Here is a 23,068-nt window from a genome sequence, read left to right on the forward strand (position 1 = left end):
TGAGGCAACTGCTATACAGCACAAGGCTTTTTATTTATAAAACTGCTTGTGGCTTCAAGGCCCTGAACTGTGCAAGACGTACCAGCCAAGGGGAACTTACAGAGGGAATGTACGTAGCCCACAAGATCAGTGTACTGTTCTGGTAAAGAGAGTGGATGGGCATGTCCCCACGAGCACAATTTCCCCACAGAGCTCTGCAGGGCCCTAGCGTACTCTACAAAACAGCCCAGAACAGAACAGACTCCACAACCAGCTGGCCCAGCACTTTGAGGAGAATTGCTCTTGGAGGTTTTTTGTTTTGTTTTTTACCGCAAACATCATCAGCAAAAACATTTGTCGTCTCTATCAAATTAGCTTCAAATGTTTTCAAGTTTTTGGCAGAGAATAGTGTTACATTTTAAGACTGAAAACAGTTCAAAACGTGTTTTTTTTTTAAATAAAAACAAATATTTTCAAGCAAAATAGAAACATTTGTAGTAAAAAAAATATTTTATTGAAAAGCCATTTTCAATTAAAAAATGGAAATATCTGTCACTGGGTTTAGATTATAACATAACTTCCCACCCTCCAAAAATACTAAGCTTGCATTTTCTGGATCAGGTTAATATTTCTGTTTGAAATGCACTGAGACACCATACCGGGAGATTCATTAAGCTTGTAAAAAGTACAAACTAGCAAATTGCCCGCGATGAGTGACACGGGGGTGAGGAAGGGCACCCCCTGTACCCCCCCATCCCCTGCTCCTGTCTGGCCACCAGGGGGTAAGGCATGGCCACCCCTTGGACATGGTGGTGAGGCCAGAGCCGGGGGGCAAGGCCAGTGCTGCGCCACCAGCACCCCGCACCACCACCGCCTCCAAGGAGCAGGGTGGGGAAATGAGGCCAGCGGTGCTGCCCTTGCTTCCTACTCCAGCCCCTCAGTCCCTGCCATCATTGCAGTGCTCTGCCATGTGTGTCTGTCTGTGAAGAGCACTCTGATTGGTTGTTTTAGTCAGCATTGCAATTGGTTGCCGAGACAACCAATCAGAGTGCGAGTAAAGTGTTACAGACAGACAGACATACTGAGGCTTTTACTATATTAGAATGATCTGAAGTTAACTAGCCTCTTAAAGCAAAACACGAAAGGAAGAAAGTACCCTCATGAATGTTGTTCTTGCGTTTCAGGGATCCATTAAGAGAAAGAAGCTGGGGTACAGCCTTCCAGGCAGCAATGTTGTGTTGAATTTTTCCTTTTACAGTCATGACAAGACCAACTTTCTGTTCCTTAGCTCCCATGAAGTCCAAACACAACCTGTTTTCATTTAGCTTCATCTGAGAAGATACGAAAAGTCTAAAGATGAGAAGGAAACAAATGGCCAAAAGTGTCAGTGTTTTGTGTCAATCTACCTGTTTGTTAATATAAGGGAAAACTGACTGGTCCATGCTGCATTTGGCTGTCTAGTGCACACTACTGCATACTCTGCATACTGCATACTAAGTGTATACTTAAGTGAAACAGATCTATGCAGCAAGTTAAAGAGGAGACCTTTGCTTTGCTTACTTTTTGGTGACTATAAGCCCTCATAAGTGAGCACCCTTGTTCTCATTTGCTTAGAGCAGATTTTGTGACCTCTCACTAGAAAGAAGTCTAGAGGTTTCCTCAGTAGTTGGAATTGCAAACAAAACTCAAGCAACACCTGCATATGTATCCTCACTTGTACTAGCTGTTGAATCCATTTGGCAAACCCACACTAACTGCTTAGCACACCCAATGTGCACATACTAGAGATGCTGTTTGCATGGGCAGAAGTTAACAAAAGTGAAAACTTACCCTGAAATATCTAGAAGTGGCTTAGTGGGGGTCAATTCTGAAAAAGTCAATTGATTAAACTAGCTAATTATAGCAGCATGATCCAGGAAGTGAAGAATGTTGATGGAACTCTTTCTACTTGCTCCTAACTTACTCTTTGACTTTGGGTCATGTTTTTTACCTCTCTTTGGTGGAAAAGGTTTGAGAACTACTGATAAGAATCATGATACATCCTTAATACTTAGCCCCTACTCGGGTACAACTCCACTTACAATGAAATTGGATTAAGGCTTGGGCCTTATGCCATCCAGGAGGAGGGTGGATGGTCCAAAGGTTAGCCTATTCTGGCATGCAGAAGTCTTCAGTTCAATTACATGCACTGCCTCAGGCTTCCTGTGCCATCTTGGGCAAGGCACTTAGTCTGCCTATGTGTAATATGGGGACCATAGCATTTCCCTAGGGCTATTAAATACATTCATGATTGCGGAGTTCTCAGAAGCTGCAGTAATGGATTCCAAAGCCAAATATAGCTGCTTTGTGTTAATAGCTGAGAACATGGAAAAACTGGCTATTTTTAAGGAAAAACTTCTGTAAATATGCATCATTCTACCATATGCTTTACTAGAAGATCACTGAAAATGTGGGAAAAAAACTAAACAAATCATAAACTTCCATTACAGAGGAGATGCAGAAAACTCTCCAATTACATAAACACAAGCATCTAAATAAATGTAAAAATGTTATTTTAAAATAAGCAAATATTTATTTTTAACTGGAATAAGTGACAGTTTCTAGCTGGTAACCACAAAGTGCTTCTTAACAGCAACAGGCTAAGCCAATATTTGGATGAAAGCCCACCAGGAAAAACTCAACTGTTGTTGTAGTGGTCAAGGCAATTCAGCAAGCAGGAGCAGTGGCCCCAGGTGCAGTGGTGGAGATTCTGAGCCCGATTCTAATCCTATTTATAGTATATCACGAAAATGAGGTAATACCACTGATTTCAGTGGAGTTGCACCAGGGTAAGTGAAATCACTGCCTGTTGGATAAAATGCAAAACAGTCTTTAAAAATCCTGTGGCACTCTTCACAAGCTTTGAGTTTCCAAATTCAATGTTCTCCTGAACAATTTTTCAATGTGGACTGTACAATTCTGCCTATCCTTACTTTTACTATCATATCAGAGTGAGCCAAGCCTGCATTGCACCCCCATCCCCCGCTAGCTGGGCAAGCGGCAGCAGGGTAGAGCTCCTGTGGTTCCCTGCACTGGGGCAGAGGCAGGCATAGCTGGGAGAGCTGCAGGAAAAGCCCCCATGCACTGCCCAGCCCCATCCCCTGCCCAGCCCAGCCTCCAGGCACTTAAAATAAATAAATAAATAAAAGCCATGCACTCACTGGCTGCAGGAACAGTGATTGAGGCCTCTGGGTGCTCATGACAGAGACCCCCATGCATCACGGGGCAGTGGGGGTCGGCAGGGATCACCCCCTGCACCTGACATCTGCATGGCAGCTGCCTCATGGTGCAGGTGCAGCATGGTTTGGCAGGGTGCCACATGCTGTCCCAGAGCTTGGCCGGCTCCTCCTGTCAGCTGGAGCTCTTGGTTCAATTCCCCAGCTATCTGGTCACTGCCCCAGCTCTTCCCAGGGAGCGCAGCCCCCAGATCTGCAAGCAGAGTTTTAGCAAGCTGTTGCTGCCAGCTGGGGAAATAGCCCAGAGCTGCTGCCATCCCCAGCTGGCAGCAGCAGCCTGTCATCTTACATCATCTGGGGGCCCACACCCCCCGGGAAGAGCTGGGGGAAGTGATCAGAGAGCTGGGGGAAAGATCAGGGAGCCGGGGAAATTGAACTGGGAACTGGGGGAATGTTCAGGGGTCTGAACATTTCCCCAGCTCCCAGCTCAATTCCCCAGCCCCTGACTCGGTTCACCTGGGACCTGGGGCCGCTCCATGTGTTAGCCAGAGCCTGGCAGTGCTCTGCCCCAGCAGCCCCAGCTCCCAGGCAGCATGTGGCGCCCTGCTGAGCCATGCTGCACCCATGCCATGGGGCACTGCCATGTAGGTGCCAGGCAGGGGTTGGTGATCCCTACTGTCCCACGCTGTGCAGGGGGGCTCTGCCACAAGCTGTCAGAGGTCTTGATCACTACTGCAGCATCAGGTGAGTGGGGACTTTTTTTTGTTTTTTTTGCTTTTTTGGGGGGGGTTTTGTTTGTTTTTTTTAAAGTGCTGGGGCTGGGCAGGGGATGGCTCCTGTGGCTCCCCACCACCTGGGGAGAGGCAGGCACAGCTGGAGGAGAAGTGTTTCATTTAATTAAATATTATTGGAATAAAATTCATGGACATCTCCAAATCATTTTTTTAAAGAAATGATATCACGAAACTGAGGAATTTTGACTTTTCATCCTAATTGGGGTTGTAAGTATTGACAGGTCAGAATTGCATGGAAATGCTAAATTTCACTCAAATTAAACTTGCATGCATACAAGCAGTATGAACAAATGAAACTATAAGCTTCATCTTGATGCTGAGTTTTGTTGGTTTTGTTTTGCTGGGTTGTATTAGTGGAATAATGTTGGGAGAGAATAAGCTGAATGGAGAAAGGTTGGCGGGGAGGGGATAGGAGCAGTTAATTGATCAGCCCAGGGGAATGAATGTTCAGAGTAATGACATCAGTGCCACGAAGTCCAGGCTGAATTGCTTTTTTGCCACTCCAATTGGCTTCAGGTTTTGACTGATTCTTTCCCAAAGGCAACATGGCTAGAAAAAGTAGGATACTGCAAAGGTCCTTGTGCTCCTGCACTCTTCTAGGTCCAGAACCCATTTTATCCTGTCTCTTCCCAATGCTATACTACCTGCTTAAACTGTTTTCTACAACTGGCTTGGAACTTCTTTATATCCTCCCTTCACTTTGTTTGCCATTACAGTGCACTGTTAGGAGTTGATGAATGTCAGCAGGGATGGATGCACTGATTTATGAGATGCCCTATTAGCAGACCTATTTAAATGAAAGGAGCCAGACAGAGATATGACGATTATCATAAAAAGGTTGGCATTTGGGTGCACTAGAACAGGAGATATTTTGAAGGTGAAATAGGGCAGTTCTGAACAAAATATAGTGGAACTGATGCTCCTCTTTCACAACGGTGAATTAGAACCAATTCAACTGAAATAAATAGCTTCTACAATGTAAAAAGCAAAGTTAGGAAGAACAGAATCAGACTGATTATACTAATCATCATACACTACTTGCAGGATATTTAGAACACTACTCAGTGTAACCTAAGAGCTTGACAGCCCTATTTTTCATCAAGGTAATTGGATATTTTCATTATGAACCTGAACACCACAAGAGAAAGGAAACCAACAATATATTAAGCTCCTTTCAGAAAAGGCACCTGGAGGCTTGGAAACTGAAGTACAGTTGGAAATAAATTTGTCTCTAAAACAACATGAAATCTCCTTTGCCAGATCATTTAAAAGCAGATTTAGAAAGCTCAGCACCAAGAATTCAATGTTAGAAATAGCTTGAAATGCCATACAGTTTATATTTATGTGTACAATAATGGAGGGACACAGCCTGGAATGGTATGTTGAAGAAATCAGATGAAGCAAGAAGCACCTCAATTTTCAGGATTTTGTATAAAAGAAATCAGATGCATTTTACAGATCACTATCAACAGCTCTCCATCATCATGCATGAACTTCTGAATCCCAGAAACACAGCGTCTTAAGAGAGTCCATCAAATCAGAGTTCCATGGAATCCTTCTATAGGGCAGATGCTTGGTTTATTCAAAGTTCAAATTAATGAAAGTCCAACCAATAGAACAAAGGAACACATTCAAGAAAAACCACCACATGACTGAAATTTGCTTGAATTGGGTCTCACCCATCAACCCCCAAGAATACTGAGTGTCCTGGCTTTTTCCCCCCATAAAATTAATCCCAATAAAGTTTACATGCCAGGAATTCTAGTACGCTCCACTTTATTGCTTATGAACTGAACAGAAATAGATTACTTAATTATGGAACAACCAGGTGGCTAAACAGGGGCCCATAGTGTTAGAACTCCAGAAATTCCTGTAAACTGCAGATAGGTGAAATGCATTAGTTTTCTCCCCTGAAATCGCCCTTGTATAGCTTGCGCAAAGCTTTCACTAACTTGGAGCAATTTTTCACAATTTTCTATCCCCCTCCCCAAAATGAAATGTTGGCATTTTTGTAAATATCTAAAGTTTTGATAAATGTCCATTTTCTGGATATTTTACATTTGTAAAAAAAAACAAACAAAAAAACAAAAAAATGGGGAGTGATGATGCCTATTAAAAGGATGTACAGTAAATATATACAGTAGTATTTGGACCGTTTGAATCTTATCCATATATCAGTATACGACTGATGGCCCTTTATAGCACTTAGGTAGTGTTCTACATACATCAGTAATACTTCTGTGTCTATCCCTTTCCCTAGTGCAGCTCATAAATAACAGTTTTCCTTCAATTTTAGAAGATGAACAACCAGTAGCCAAAAATGAATAATGAATGAATTCACAGAGCATCACTCTTGTTCTCTAAATTATCTCTAAACAATGATCTATGAAAGCAGTCAGCTGTGAGAGAGGACTATAAATTTGTTTCATTGACTCAGAAAAACAAAAAAACCCCAAATCTATTTAAGTAGTTAGGAGATTGCACGGGATATCATCTTTTCAATGGCTTCTTGCAGAAGTCAGAATAAATTTGAAGACTTTAAAGACTTCTGAATGTGTTAGCCAAGATCACCGCTATGTTTCCGTTACCTTGAGGGATATATTTTGCCCATTAGCTGCAGCTGTGTAGACTCCATTTCTTTCAAAATTGTTTGATGCAAGAGAGCACTCACTCCAATAAACCTGGCATTCTTCCTGTTCTCATTGCTCATATCAACCTCCAGCAGCACTAGATCCTTTCCACTGGAATGAAGGTAAAGTGATCCATTGAGACTGTTCTTACCATAACTCTTTAGGACTGCATGGGCCTAAGCATAGGGAAAGATGAAAACAGGACATCTGCTGCATTAGAAATACATCCAGTCACAAAATACATGGCAGAACAGTGTGGCCTCTGCTGCAGGCAAAGATGTACTTTATAAAGGTCCCATAAGCCCTTTGTCAAAATTTGATCAAGAATATGAAAGACATAACTTCTCCGTGTCTGATGGAGTCTTGCTGCCTACCAGTAAATCACCAAAGCAGCTCATAAAAATACAACATGACTATTTCTGTAGTCAACACCATGACAAGAAGTGTTGTGGCTACCAACACATCCAACTACCTTTGACTGCCCTAGACTAGGGACCAGGTACTTATATTCAGGCTCTGGATTCCATAATGAGGTACTTTAACCACTTTACCATCTCACCCAATCCAAGACCACGATGACTTTAAAAATATATTTCTATGTCATTAGTGAAGGACTAAGTATGGCCCCTTATTCATACAGTTCTAGACCTCCCTAATACCTAGGTAAGCTGCACCCACATCAGCTTGCACCTTGGTTACACTGTTGAGCTTGAGTACCCATCATTGGAGAGAAAAAAAGATTCCCTGTCAAGGGATATGCATGCTGGTCACATCTACACATGCAATTAATGCAGCTGAATAACCTCTGGTGCAGTTCACACTAGAGTCTATTGCTCCTGAGTGCCACATTTACACATGTACCTGAGACAGCAGCACCCATCTGGCAGGGGGCACCCTGTGAAGCAGTCCCGTCTGGCAGGGGGCACCCAGGGCCAGCCTGGGGCTGCTCTGACTTGGCTTAATGTGGAAGATGCTTCAGTGCAGAGCTAGCCAGCAGACATCACCAACACTGAAGCACTCTTGTGCCCCAGCCAGCAATGTCAGCATCTACACATGCATTGCAGCAGAGTAAATAACTCCACTATAGAATAGTACTTGTGTCCAGAAGTACTATCCACAGCACAGTTAATTAGTTTTCTCTGTCCTAATAGTACTGTATGTGTAGATGGTGACGGATTTCTTAGGGTGATATCTGTTATTGGACTAATTGCATAGTTGGGATAGAGTTAGACAACCTTTTGAGTACAAGATGTTCTTCATCAGCAGTAAAAGTCAGCACTTCATAAACTGGGAAGAAAATCCAGTAAATGTCTGATTCATTCAGTTGAGCACTGAGATGTTGATACAAGAGAAGTTACACAGCTGGAACGAAGGGCCATAGCAAATCTGTAGTCTAGTTTAGCTCCAGTGTCAGGATGATTTATTTCAAAGCTTTCTGAATTCAAGCCAAAAAACACTATACTAATTCCACTGCACTCAGCAGTTAAGACATGGGCAATCTAATCGCAATAAGCAAGTGAGGTGCTCAATGCTTTTCCCTTCCCAAAAGACTCATCTAATTCTCTAGGAACTGCATGACATTGTGGTCCATTCTTTGAAAGCAGTTCCACAAGAATGGCACAAAATTAAAACACATCACATGAACTGCTCAGAGTGAAATCCACTCTATGCAGAGGGCCAGCAGAAGAGAAGTGCAAAGCCCCACATACACCTTTAGCAGCACAAAGTTTTTAAACTAGCTTTCTGCACACAGTGGACCTTTCTGCACCTTAATGAACAAAAGCCTAAAATGTAGGAATGAGAAACCATATTGCAATTATCTCATTCACACAAAAACTGCAATGAGTAGGAGCCTGACCTGGGAAGAATCAGTCTTGTTGAGCATGGCTTTTATGTTCACACCATAGTCAAAATCTTCCAGTTTGGTTTGCCTAGAATAGATTTCCCCATTCAAGGCCAGTGCTTGTGGAAACTTGAGCTGTTCAATAAAACACAATTTATGCATAATTATTATATTCATAGGAATTACCTCAAATCATTTCCCTACCCAGACCTTCAGTGGAAAGTATGCTGGGTTGTGTGGGTACACTCTTCCACATACGTGCACATGTGTGTGAATAAAAAAACAAAATGGATCAGTATTTTCTTTTTGGTTTCTTCTTTTAAGAAATTACTATTAATTATTCAGATTGCAATGGTCTCTGAGAGCTCTAGCCACAGTGTAAGACTCTGTATAAACTCTTAACAAAATGAATGTGTTAAATCAAGCAAAGGGAAAGTTAAAGTAAGAAATGAAGTAAAACATACACCAAACTATTACTTTTATTCAAAGGACAAATGAAGGCTAAAGAGGAATGGTAATCTGAAGGGGGAACAAGCAACTCCTCTAAGAACTGAACATAGCAATCCATGTGCATGCAAATACCTGAAATGCATGAGTCATGTCCATGTGTAAGAGATGCCGAAAATCAGTCTCACTGGACTTGTTCTGGTACTTGCCCAGAAATCTGAGAGAATCTTTTTTGTTAACTTTCAGAGTAGCTTCAACTTCATGCTTTGCCTGCGTGTGGAGAGACTGAAGTTTTTAAACCAAACTGCACATGAGCCTGACCTATTATGGTATATGAGAGACAACACTTTAATGTGGAGCTATTACACTATGGCCCAGTAAAATAATGTTGAGAAGTGTAGGAAAAAATAAGTTCTTTCTGGAGGTAAAGGTAAAACAACTCACCGAACCCGGACTAGAACCCCAACAGTTCTGGTTCTAGAACTGCTTATTATTTTAATTATAACATTCAACATTAATTTACATAATAGGACTCAGGAGACACCTGTCACATCAATCCATGTTGAGCTGCATTTTCCTCACTTTCATTAGGATAGATGCTGTGAGCAAAGCAGCAAACCAACCAAACAACTAACTTAAATGACATCTAGCTGTTTGCTATGCAGCTAGCTAATAAATTCCTCCTTCTAAGTTAACCTGAATGAAAAGTTCACTTACATTTTGGTGACTTCGGGTTAAGACACACATTTGTACATTTTGGGGGAAAATCTTGCTGTTATAAGGGTGAACCAAGCCAGCACAAATCTAAAAAAAAGAATGAGAGGGAAAAAAAAGTAAAGAACAAGAGTTGTAGGAAATAACCTTATTTTCTGGCTATGTCACTGTCCTAGGTTGCAAGCTAGTTCTTGTATCAGGTATAACTCACATAGGGATTTTCAGCTTGGTAGCCAAGGGTAAAAGTTTGAACTGATTGTTCCAGACCATTTATCAAAACTTTAGTTTCCAAGATGTAGCATTTTTGCTTTTTATCTACAGTAAATGTTTCCTGAAGAAGAAAGCTCTGGGGAATAGACAGTTTAAATGGATGCCTAGGAAAAAACAAAAAGGCATGAAGATCTTAAGGTAAAACTCACAGAGAAAATACATGCACAGTTCTTATCTTTGCCTGAAACTTCAGGACTTCCAGTTGCAAACAGCACACAGCTGTCAAACGCTAAAGCAAAATTGTAGGAATATTTGGCCAAAAGAGTAAACGAGGAAGACCAAGAGAAATTGGAGAGCTGTTCTAGTATAAACCTGCTTGAATGCCCCATATGGTTACAGATTTACACTACTGTCAGGCATGAGAATTCCTGACAGAGAATTCCCAACCTAGCCCAGACACTATATCAAACATCTGCCATCCGCTGAAATGGCAAATGATCTTAGATGGCATGGATAAGGCACAGAGGACAGCGGGTACATGAAGGAAAGGACACCTGAAACAGTGCTTCATATCATTCACACTTATATTTTATAATCAATATGGAAGAGTGCCAAAGCCTCCAGAAGGATGTGAAGATAGGGCTGTACAATCCTATTAATTTTTAATAGGGATGGATTATCTAAATCCTTCAAGCAGCTTTGAAAATCTGTTAGCAAGGAAATGTTTAGACTCTGTAGAAACAATATAAACATGCACAGAAATCACTGAAGTAAATTAGGAGTTCCAGGAAACAGATGTGCAGCTAATCCACAGCAGTCTGCATATGTAGGGGCAACATTTTATTGACTTTAATAAACACTTTTCCTGCATTTACTTAGCTTGAAGCTTAGAAAAAATCATCCAGTTCTATAATTGGACACAGGACTGAGTTCAGGCACAGTAGGACATTTCACATTGCTCCTCATTTTTCATTCACATATTTTCTCCATTAATAAAATATGTTCTTCTAAGGCTAGGGACAGACATTACACTGGCTTAAGTGATCAGAAACTGGTTTAAACCTGTAACAAAACAGATGTTCAGTGCACATAAACCAGTTTGAAAATGGCTGAAAGTGGTTTGAGATAAACCTAGTTGAATGTAGTATCAGACTTAACTAATTTGGGTCAAACCAGTTTATACAATGTCTGTCCCAGACCCCTTGCTGGTTTAAGTTTAAACCAGACACCCCCAGCATCCCGGCATGCTCTCTGGGCTGGGCGGGGCTCTCTGCTCCACAGCAGGACTGGCTCCTCCCCTCTGCTCTTCCCCTCACCACTTGCTACCTAAGCAGGGATCCCTTCCTCGTCTCTCCCACAGCACGGACTGCAGCCAGCATATGGTATGTGTCATGGAGCGGGCCCTAGGAGCAGCCATGATCTCCCTAGCACCCCCTACCGTGCCAAGCTGTTTAGCACCCTCAGTCTCGCCCACCACGTCTTGGTGTTATACATCTTTTAAGGGAGGCTGCCTTACTGTTCCCTATGACACGGCGCTTTGTTCGTCCTGGCCCCTATCCTATGAGGGGTGACCCAGTGTGCCCCAGCCTTATGGGCTACGCCTGCCTCCAACCTCCCCTTTAGCGCGCCCCAAGCCTCGCAGATGTACTGGACGTTGACTGGTCAGTTTACTCTCTGCGCCCTGACTGGCGCTCTTGGGCTTGTCACGCAACTGGCGCCTCCTGCAGGCGCTCTGGCCTTGTCACTCAACCGGTGTCCTGGCTAACACCCCTGGGCTTGTCACGCAACCAGCACCCTTACTGGCACTCCCAAGTTTGTCATGCAACTCGCGCCCTTTTACCGGTTCCCCTGTATTCGCTAGCCCACTCAGGCCAGCTCACTATGCTTGCTCCTTTAAGTTTCTCGCTAAGCTTGCTCCTCTGGGCTTGTCTATACACTCGCCCTGCTGGGCTTCTCAATAAGTTTGCCCCTGCTGGGGCTTCTCCCAGATAGGTAGTTCCCCACTAGGGTCTGTCTCACCACAGTCACCGCGGGTCCCCCCACCCCGTAGGGTTTGTCTCCACGCTCCCCACGTTTTCACAGCGACTGGGCTTCTCCGCGGTCACCGCGCACTTCCCCACGGGTGCTACCCTGCTGGGGTTTCGTCACCCACCTCCCACAGTAAGTTCCCCTCACTGGGGTCTCGTGCCCCCTCTGGGGCCTGTCCCACGCTCCTTGCGCTCTCTCACCCACACTGGGGCCTTGTAAAATACCACCCCACAGGGCTGGGATCACCAGGAACCCCCACACTCTTGGGTAGCTCCCCTGAAATTATCCCACTAGCCACCCCTCCTGGGGTTGGGGGTCGGGACACCCCCAAACACCACACTCTCTACCATACTAATTATCCTGATAGTCACCCCCACTGGGGTTGGGGTCAGGCCACCCCGAAATGCAGTGTTCTCTACCGCACTGGGAGCACCCCCACCTTACTGGGGAGCTCCTAATGAGGTCTCCTCCTTCCCCTACAGCCTCACCCGGTCCTCCAGTGTAATGATAACAAACTAGCCACATAAAGCCCTGAGCCAACCGGCTACAACCCAAAAGAAGCCGCCCGGCTATAACCTAAACTGTGCGCCACCTAGGCGCTCCCTCACCTCTCTGCCAGGGTTCTCTTCGCCCCCTCTCATCATTATACAAATGCTGGAGCACTCTGGCTGCTCTGCTTAACTCTGGTCCGCTCGGCTTGGCTCGGCTCTGCGGCAGCAAAGCTCCTGCTCCTTGGGCTGCCAGAGGGGAACTGCTTCGGGCCTCAGCCTTGTGTGTATATATAGGCTAGGCCCTGCCCCCCCGGCAGCCAGCTGACCCACTCAGTTGCTTAGGCAACCTCCGGCTGTGCTGCCCTATTGATTGGCAGCTAAGCCCACGTTGCCATCACTAGTAGCCAGCACCCTAGTGCTCCGCTACAGTATGTTAGCTAATGCTGTGTAAGGCAGATAGGGCAGTGTCCACTTAGGGGTTTTTGGAGGTAACAAACTGCTCAGATGGTGATGTCCCTGCATTCCTTCCTTTGCAAAAAGCTGTTTAAGAGCTTGTAATGAATGAAGCTTTGTTTTCCGATGGCAGGGATAAATGCTGGTAATGGAGCTGATAAATGTTCTGTTATAAAGTATGTGTGTGGGGGGGATGGGAATGGACACCTACCTAATCACAATGTCCTGCCCCCTCAACTCCTTGCAGAAGTGAAGGACTGCTCTAGCACCCCCCAGCTTCTAGCCTGAGCCACTGCAGGCATGTGCCTGCATTTCTGGGATGTCTGCCTGGGTTACAAACTGACTTTGCCTAGCAAAGACTGAATCAATTTAGGCTCAGGATTTTTGAATGTCTGTCCTTAGCCTATATGTTTTGATAACTACAAGGTGCTGAGCAGCTCCAGACATATCCCAAGTACTGCTAGGGAGCCTCATGAGAAATTAAGAATTCTCATAACCTGTATTCTCACAGAGTCCTTCTACTGGGGCCTCAAAGCTATATTTCAGTAATGAAACATCCCAAAAAGGAATAGAAACATATTCCAAAATTGAAGCTCCAGCCCCCAATCTAGGTTGTACAGGGAAAGACCTGAAAGCAACTTTATGGTTCCCAAAGAAATAGGAGTGAAATAGGTGGCCATGGGATTGATCAAGGGGTTTAGATTCTTTTGCCAGGAGACATCCTGGCCATCTGAAGAGTGCTTTGTGAAACAAAATGAAACTCTCAGCACTTCCTAAGGAACAGATGGCCAGATCACAAAACAAGCTGCTGTGGTTGTCCACTTTATTTATACTCTCAGAGGAGAGGCCAACAATTAAATGAATCAATCCCTAGAGTAAGTCTGTCCAGAAGAAGGTTAGGCCAATGACCAAGGTGGTATGATGTACGTGAGCACTAACATTTGCACAAAGGTTAGGGAAAAAAATCTTTCTTGGGAGAAATTACAAAGAAATCACTAAACCTGAAGTGGATCGTTCCACATTTCTGATAGAGCATCTTCTCCTTCTTTAGCTCTTCTACCTGGCCCTCGAGCTGTAGCACAATAGGCAGGCTCTTGTGGTCTGTCCATACAACTCTCATGGAGGCATTTGTCTTCTTCAGCTGAAGCCCATATAGCACGATCATTGGGATGGCATTGAGAAGGAAGGGAAAATGGAGCTGTCAGACTTGCTGGATTCATGTTGTAGGGTGGCAAATTGCAAACTACACAATTTATCAGGCTGCTCTGAGGCTGTCATTTTATAGTATCAAGTCTATCTTGCTCTTGAGGGTGGGGTTGTATTTATCACCTTTGGGCAGCACCACTGTGAACCCTGTCACTCAGTCTCACTCTACACATTCCACCTCCCAAAAATGAGGCAATAGAGTGGCCTTGCAGAGCAAACACCAAGCACTGATCATAGGTTTTCCATCTCAGCCATGTTTATTAGCACATACTCAGAGACTCTCCAAGGAAGATGCCTAGCCTCACTTTCAGGATTTGGCAAACATAAAGCAGGGATGAGTGCATGGGTGCATTTCACAGCAATGCTTACCATTGCTGTGATGTTATTAGGCTCAGAAAGCCAACCAGAAAGCACCAGAATATTTTAATTACTTCAAGAGATGCTCTCAGCATGCACTGATTTGCGTGTCAGCGTTCAGCCATGGACTTCACCACAACCAGATGATACGAGTTACCTTATAGCTGATGGTATTGTTTTTCAGTGCAGATGCCTGAGTACAAAGTGGTTGCAGTAAGTGGCTGTATTTGGCATGAGTCATGTGTATACTTATATTCAAAAGTTAGTCTGATTTGTAAAGCATTGGAGTGCTGTGAATAGCACAGAGTTGCTTTTTTTATGGTATCAGAAGTTGGCCAAGACCTCTCTTCAGAAACTGTCTGTTTATCATCTGCAAAGCAAAATAAATATAGCTCCAATTGATACTGTTGTTTGCAATTACAGGCTTGTTCCTGAGGTCAGAGATGCTCAAGTCAAAGTAATGTAGTAATACCAGAAGCTGGTTTTAATATGCTAGCACAGTACCTTGATCGTTCAAGGGACTCAAGAAGTTCCCTTATATATCACATATTAGGCTTTCACCTTCGCTGAATGCTTTGGGCATTCCAGAACCCTTACCTGTGCAACTGATCTTTAGGAGAGAAAAAAACCTCAAAACACAGTACATAAAAGAAAGAGAAATCAACCAGTTATGACTGATCCTTTTACCTGCATAAAGCTTTTTAAAAGCTCAGTCTTACACGGCAGCATTTCTTGCAGCATACCAGTAAAGCAAGAGAATAATAAAGAAAGAGCCAACTAAAGTAAACAAAATGTAGTAGAGCACTGATACCTTTCAATCGGGTGGCAAACCTAAGAGAGACAGGTCAAGAAAAGTTAGCATTTATACAATTCTCTTACCACCTGGCGGTAAAAATAGTCAGCTGTCAAATTGAACTCCTGCTTTGAAGTCTTAATTTTAAAGCAGAGAAACTTGGCTTGTTCACTGTTCTCCAGGTGTATCTCATTCATCACGAGTTGGTTCCACAGAGATACCATTTCACTGTAGCTATGCAGAATATTTTTCCCAAAGAGATTGACTGTGGATGCCTGAAAGGTACGGATAAATATGCATTGTGTTTTACAGCAGATAGTCCTTTTCTGTCTGCAGTGCAGCAGAAAAGTGAGTGGAAATCTTTCCTCCAATGAAACACCCATGTGATTGTTAGAATAGCAGTGACTAGACGTTAACAGCAATTACATATTAACTTCCTTTTCAGGTTGTTGTAGCCCTTATAAAGGAGGCCAACACTACTTTTGTTCCTTGTATTTGATTTCCCCCCCTAGAACAGGAGAAGGGGAGCACTTTAAGCCTATTTTTGTTTTCTTTTTCCAATGAGAATGCTCCCACCGGTCCGGAGCAATGTGGAGTTGACCAACAATGATCCAATGGGAATGGTACAATTCAAAAGAAAACACAGCTTCAAGAGCATTGTGAATTAAATGTCTGTCAAGCATGAAAAATATTTCATCTGAAGGCTGCTTTTTCTTACATACTAACTTTATTTTTTAATTATGAATAACATATGTTCAAAAGAGGCTTGACTTTCCAGATTCTCATCTCATTTATCATGAGATAAATAAGGAGCAATTCCACAAAAATAAATGGAAATGCACCAGCTAAATCAGATATCCAGTAACCAAAGTTAGTTGCATTGCTTAATGAGGAACTGGGAAGTGTTTAACTTCTTAAGAAACAAGGGCAGTATAAAGAAACTGTACTTAGCACAATAGCGTGACAGGAACAGGCTTAGAATCAATATGTGTAATGCTTATGTTAGAGTCCATTAATGGAGGCAGAACCTGGAAATGATTTATGCTTACTCAGGGACCCCAAAGCCTAGCAGAAGTATATCTATATCTTATTTTTCCCAAAAGGCAGGTTTTGGTGACCTGTACATAGTCATGACATTGCACCGAATTTGCCCCAAACTGTTGGATGAACAGGCTAGATTCTCAAAGCCAGTGAGAAGGGGCCTCCCTCCTTTACCCAACTGCTTCAAGCACTCCCCCAGGATGTGGGAGACAAAGGCTCAAATCTCTATGGTCTGACAGGATCCAAACCTACATCTCCTTGCACCTTCCACTTATCAAGAGAAGGCTCTCATCCTCACTCTATAGAGTGTTCCCTAGAGTGGCTAGAGCAGTGATTCTCAACTTTTTTAGATGCGACTTACCTCTGTTAGACTCAAGGAATCCTTCAGGAAATGCTACCTTTTAGTTTTTACTTGCTTTTGACCATGGAAAAATAATAGACCAGTTTTGTCTGTTGCCAAGAACTCAGAAAGATCTCAACAGGCCAAAATGTTTTTAACATTATGAACTCCTGTTTGGCATTTCTGTGAATATCTTGTGAATCTTGCACAAGATCTCTATGAATATCTTGCACACCTAACAGCAGTAACGCTGCATGGCGTTCTGGAGCACCCCTGAAAGTTCTTAAAGTATCCCAGGCTGCCAAAGCTCCTAAGTTGAGAATCACTGTTCTAGGAGTCTCTGCATCTACCTTGTTATCACTGTTGTACTTTGTATAAACACTTAAATATTAATGGAGCCAGAGACAGCAGGAATTGCTCAAGCACCCAGTTATCAGCAAAACATTTATGCATGTTATAGGATGTAAAACTACTTCAACTGAAGCGATACCTGAACACGACCTCAGAACACTGTATGGTCCAGTTGCTAGTACACTTGCATAGGATGTGGGAGATCCAAGTTCCAACCAGTACTGCTTACTTTAGAGCAAAGATTTTAACTAGATATTTTCCATGCCTCCCAGGGAAGTGAGAGAGGTGAGTTTGTATGTCCTCAGGAGGTGGATAGATCTGATTCTAGTATCCCACATTCTGGAAGAGTGGTGCGTGTCCTGCCCACTAAGTTGCTGGCTGAAAAGGAGGTCCCACTGATTTACATATGTTAAATATATCAAAAATATTCTTATCGCAACTGAATTCCTTCCTCCTACAGAGTCATGGGAACTGGTCATCTGTTTATTAGGCTTTTGCAGGGCTGAATTTGAGCCTGGCAGAGAGAGGAACCATACATGCATCCTCACCTATTGCACATACTATTTTCAGAACTGGCTGAGAGGCACTGACAGTGCTTACTTGACAACTTGAAGGCTAGAGGGAGGGGTCTGATGGTAAAACCAGGGGGAACTCAGGGCACACTTTGAGACCCTGACTGATAAAATAATACACACTAGGTGTGTCTACATGTGCTATTAATGTTTATTGTTCCAGAGATTGTTTTGCTCCCAGGCGTGATGTTTGAATACGCGAATACGCACCCAGGAGCAAAACACTCCAAAGCAAATAAGTTTATTTGTGTGCAACATGTGGAGCCCAGTCAAAGCAGCCCAGGCTGGCAAGGAGCCTGGGGGTCAGCCTACCAGTCCACAGCCACTCGAATGGGGCTTCACATGCTGCTGAGAGGCTGTCTGGGGCAGAGGGTGCTTCAACATGGGGGCTGCCTGCTGACAACTGGGACAGCATCTGCATGTGTGCTGCTGCATATGAAAAATGTATTTTACAAGTACTACCCTGCTGCAGAGTTTATTAGTTTTGTGCACCATAATAGGGGTGCATGTGTAGATGCCAAGACATTTACTGTGCTGTTAAATAGTCAACTACGCAGTAACATCTTGCGTACATACACCCACTGACAACGATTTCTAAACAACAGACTCTGCAAGTTACTGTATACTGCATGCTGTGTAATTGCAACTGCTGCTGTACACTATTCATTTGCACACAGGAAGTGCTAGTATGTTACTGACCCGGAGATATGTAGCAGTCGGGGTATAGATGTGAATCTTGCCCTCTTTTTCATTGTCTTTGTTTTTGCAGAACATTTCCACCACCAGGTTCTTGATGGAAATGGCTTTCCCAGCTGTTAGCTCCACAGTAGACAGATAAGCAGAATGTTGAGGTTGGTGTAGTTTGTGAGAAGTGTACAGATACAGCCATGGGGTGTCCATTGTTAGTGCACCTGAAAAGTAGTAACATAGCATACATTTGAAAATGGTAGAAAAGCTGGATCTCAGGCTACTTGCTTCCTAAAACCACAAGAAAATTAACAAGAGTCAGGTGTTATAGGGAGTTCCTACTCTGTGTTACCCTATGACAGGGACACCTGACTAAAGTAAAGTGGGTAGAAATAAGCAGCCAAAGGGGAAAAGGAAATAGTGGCTCCAAAGTGGCAGAAAAGCTGCAGGCCACTTACCTGAAGTGGGCTGCTGGCAGACAATAAGGCAAGGGAGGAGGTTCCAACACTGAGAGTAGGGCCAGGCAGCAGAGCTCAAGGGGCAGCAGGAAGACAGCTCTATTGAGAAGCTAGCTTCGTTGTAAGACAGGGCTACAGAGGGCAGGATCCAGAATAGTTAGCCTGCTAATTGGTGAAAGAAACCTAGCTACAGAACGCAGGGTGAGAACTGCAAAGAGGCAGCCTGCAGATACCGTGTGGGCTGCATGAGCAGTGGGTCTGTTAATGAGAAGGGGGGAAGCCTCAAGGCTTGCTAAGGAAAGGCCAATAGAGCCAAGTGGCTGTGGAGCAGCATACCCCCAGAGTAGACAATAGCAACCCCCTGAGCCTATCTCCTGGAAGCAAGAAGATCAGGTGACCAGAAAAGGGAGGAGTCAGGGGCTACATAGGTGTAGCCCAGAGCTAAAGGAGACACTGGCCCTGATCTGGAAGGAGCTCTGCTGAGCATTCTGGACAAACGTAGCTGTATTTGGTAGGAGGTGATGTTTTCATCCACAAGATTTGGAAGTGGCTAAAGGAGAGGAGGAGATGGCCATGGGGACTGTAAAAGGAGTTCTCTGTAATTTGAGTTGTGGAACCCATCTGGTGGCAAGGTACGGCAAAGGTGCTGGAGGGCTGAAGCTAAGAATAGAGTAAAGGTGCCCATTGGGTCCAACACCCAGAGGCAAGACCAAGATGTCCAGAGAACTAAGGCAGGTTCAAGGGGCCCAGACAGAAGGAGAGGGAGAGACTAAAAGTAAGGTTAACTAATACCAGTAGCAAAGAGCAACACCTTGTTCAGGAAAGTTAGCTCAAACTGAGGCAGCCTGATGGTGAGCAGAGCAGTTAACCACCCACGTCTTACCCTGATAATCTGAGGGCAGTCTCCTAATTCATATAAACAATCCAGGAACGTCAAGGCAGTAGCCTGAGGAACCAGTAGCCAGCTCTACAGGCTGTTAGGGGGTGCCATGACTATCTTCTGGAGGCTAACTTTGTCACACATGACGTTTAGAGTGAAGGTGCATCTTTAGCTTCTTTGTAAATTAGAAACTGCAAATGTGTGTAAACTAATTCTGATCTTATAACTTCTATGTGCCATGCTACTGTAAGTTTATTCGTGGCCATGAATAGATAGGAGACAATGTGACTACTGGCTAAACACAGGTTCTACTGCATAATCTGCTCCAGCATGAATAATCTTTATTGTCACTGAGCAAGCAATTATGCAGACCATATTCACTATGGCTGTGTGAAGCTTCGGTCCCTGATCTGATTCAGCCTGATTCGGTGGCCGAATCTCTGAATCCAAATCGAATCAGAGGACATTTTAATCTCTTCAAATCAAAATCGGAACTCTCTGAATCGATTCGGAGAGGTTTGGACATAGACCAAATGTCCAACAGCTTTAAATGTTTTTTCTACATACCTCTAGGTAGCAGGGGCTCGTGAATGCTGTGATGCTGGGGCACACGGAGTGTCCCACAGAAGCATGGGGGGCTCCCCAGCGCACTCGGCAGCAGACCTGGAAGTGGACCAGAAGCACTTCCGGTCTACTTCTGGGTCCACCAGGGAGCGCGTGGGGGCCCCTTCCCTCCGTGCCTCCCCAGCTCAGTGACTGGTGCTTCCTGGGTCTGGGGGGGGCACCTGAGGTCACCCTGAAGCTGAATCCTGAGCTGGGGGGGTGCAGGGAGGGGGCCCAGCATGCTCCCCATGAGACCCAGAAGTAGACAGGAAGTACATCCAGTCCACTTCTGGGTTCACCACCGAGCACGTGGAGGGCCCTCCACACCCCTGTGGGGTGCTTCATGTGCCCCAGCATCTCAGCGATCACGAGCCGCTCCTGCTACCTCAAGGTATGTAGAAACAGCTTTTAAAGCTGTTTCTATGGCTGAATTGCTGATTCTCTGAATTAGCACTGAATCTTCAGATTCTGATTCAGCCAAATCGAATCAGGGACAGTGATCCGAATCAACGAATTGAATCACTGTCCCCGATTAGGATTGAATCCGAATCGAATAGGGCCCACTTTGAACACCCCAATAGTCACATGATTATTCTCACACCTGACAGGATACCATACTTCAGAAGTTAAGTTCTGCAATATGTATATACATTTTGAACAAGGTCTACTGCATATCTTGAAATGCCATTTAGCTGTGCCAATAAAGCAAATTGTTTGTGATTTAGCTAGTAAGACGAAGACATTTCATCCAAAGATGGGGGCAAAAAAAATTCAATGCTTATAACTACATTACGCAAATATCTGCCATATCAAGTGACTTGTAAGGCCACACATTTAAAAAGCCAAATCTCAAAAGCTAATCCCCAAAGCTATTTGGTTAGGGAGCAAATTCAAAGCTAGTATATTCACTTAAAGTCTATTGAACAACACTATGGTGAATTCAACCTTCTTGCACCTTCCTGCTTGATTTGGACACTAAAATTGTCTAGCTGTAGGCTTGCTTTGAAAATATAGGCATGAGGGGTAAATCCACTGACAGAGCCAAATGGTATTCTAATTCGCATAAATGTAACCTTGCTGAAATGTAAATTTACACTGAGCCTGACCCACTTAATGTAATCAGTAAGGCCTAGACCCAAAAAAGTATTTGTATATCTAGGGACCTTGTTACACCTTGTGTTGTAAGCTGAACAAATGTTAATCAGCTTAGTGACAGAGCAGTTGTACCTTAAGGTGAAAAACCATCTCTGACTGTCCTTCACTTGCACAGCTGTGACTTGCCACTAGAGGCTTGGTGAGCAGGGACAGGACTAGGAGCTAGGCTCACTGCTCCCACTAGGCAGAGCAAATGCCACAGCCTTGGAGCACCCCAGAGGACACAGTGCCTCATGCTACTACCCAAACTGGCTCACTGTTTGAGCTCCGAGGGAACTGATTCTTTTCTTTTCTCCAGAGCCTGCACTCCTGAGCCACCCCCAACCTGGGTTGCCAGCCAGCTGGGTGCTGCTTGAGCCTGCTTGGGCCCCTTGGATCTCAGGCAGTGCCCATCCTGCCAGCAGCCTAGCTGGTGGTGCACGGGGACAAGTTCTAGAGAAAAAAAGAAGGGTTGAGCCACAAGACTCAGACCGGAATGTCAGTAGCGGGCGTTAGAACAAGAATTATTGTTCAACATGTCCCTGTACTCCTGCTGATGGCTAAAACGTGTATAAATTATTGAGAACCCGCCTCCCCACTATAAGAAATACAACTCTTGCTTCTCATATAACTGCAAATGTAAAATGCAGAATGTACTAAAGACACAATTCTTGGTATTTTTTCTTGAAGAAACAATTTCTTGAGACAGAACATTTAAAAACCTCACATTTATCTCTCTCTTTTGGTGACATACGCCAAGGTGAATTATTACAAGTATAAGTATGAAGCAAGATATGCAAGGTGAGGTACCACCTTTATTGGACCAGCTTGGATAGTATGGAGAGAGCCCAAAATAGGTTGGTCCAATAAAAGATCATCTCACCAAACATTGCTTCTCTCATATCCCTGGACTATCATGGCTACAATCACACTATATGACTGAGTGTTTAATAGACAACTGAAAAGATCCTTTCAATATTCTAGTCATTGTCCCTGGTGTGTTTTCTTTTCCTTAATGTCAGTAATGTGAATGTGGTCAGTACCTTCTAGAGCAAAGAATTCAAACTGTGACTTGCCCTTTACTTACTCTCTTCATGGAAAATTTTTGCTTCTAATCAGATTGAACGCACAGTTTAAAAGATAAGCCCCTACAACTAATCCACAAAATCCCAGCAGCATATCTGCAAAAGAACTTCTGAAGTCACAGATAGGAAATTTTTGGTGATGCTTCACCTTCCCACTTCTTAAGGTAATTTCTGGAGGTATCTTTCCATTGCAGTCCTGCCACAAATGGCATACGGTCATTATACTGCACCTTAAAGTTGGTGCTACTCTCTGAATAACCCTGAGAGATACAGGAGTGCTGCAGCTGGGTTCTGTAATTCATCTGCTTTTCAGGGACTTGCAGGCTAAACTGGAAAACACAAAAAAATCAAAATAAATTTAGAAGCATCTTTCATCATCAGAGTTGTCAAGGTCAAATGAATATTTGCTTGGGTGTGAAGTAGCCATGGCAGACAAATTCAAGGCAAAAGTCTCACCAATGCACATTTGTCATTTTTTGTCAAAGCTTTTCATGGTTTTTTTAACCTGGTACAGAATTAGAATATAATAAAGGGCATAGTCTGTCTGTCTGTCTGTTCATCTGTCTGTAATGCTTTTGACCAACTGCACATGCACTGCTGAGAGGGCAGGCAGCTATTGGCTGCATGGGCCCAAGTTTGAGCTGCTGCCAGGAAAGTTTGTGGCAGTGGCAAACACATCCTGGCCACCTGAGCAGCGGGGCTTCCCCATGCCTCCCTACCTGAGGGCAAAGTGGGGGGGGTGTCACTGTGGCAGCAC

General features: G+C 44.0%; 1 protein-coding gene across 2 annotated transcripts in view; it reads right to left on the reverse strand.

Annotated features, from left to right (window-relative positions):
- LOC109313505 overlaps positions 1-23,068 on the reverse strand; it is a 176,447-nt gene that overhangs the window by 61,211 nt on the left and 92,168 nt on the right. For both annotated transcript variants that reach the window (XM_019540114.1, XM_019540115.1), the window contains exons 28-37: positions 22,460-22,640; positions 18,164-18,375; positions 15,247-15,435; positions 13,806-13,945; positions 9,834-9,996; positions 9,626-9,712; positions 9,044-9,178; positions 8,477-8,596; positions 6,577-6,794; positions 1,136-1,329 (exon numbers count right to left, since the gene is read on the reverse strand). In XM_019540114.1, the coding sequence (XP_019395659.1) occupies positions 1,136-1,329; positions 6,577-6,794; positions 8,477-8,596; positions 9,044-9,178; positions 9,626-9,712; positions 9,834-9,996; positions 13,806-13,945; positions 15,247-15,435; positions 18,164-18,375; positions 22,460-22,640 (1,639 nt within the window). The remainder of the gene's footprint in view (positions 1-1,135; positions 1,330-6,576; positions 6,795-8,476; positions 8,597-9,043; positions 9,179-9,625; positions 9,713-9,833; positions 9,997-13,805; positions 13,946-15,246; positions 15,436-18,163; positions 18,376-22,459; positions 22,641-23,068) is intronic.

The sequence above is a fragment of the Crocodylus porosus genome, unplaced genomic scaffold (assembly GCF_001723895.1).
Source record: "Crocodylus porosus isolate Cpor-Errol unplaced genomic scaffold, CroPor_comp1, whole genome shotgun sequence".
Classification (NCBI taxonomy): Eukaryota; Metazoa; Chordata; order Crocodylia; family Crocodylidae; genus Crocodylus; species Crocodylus porosus.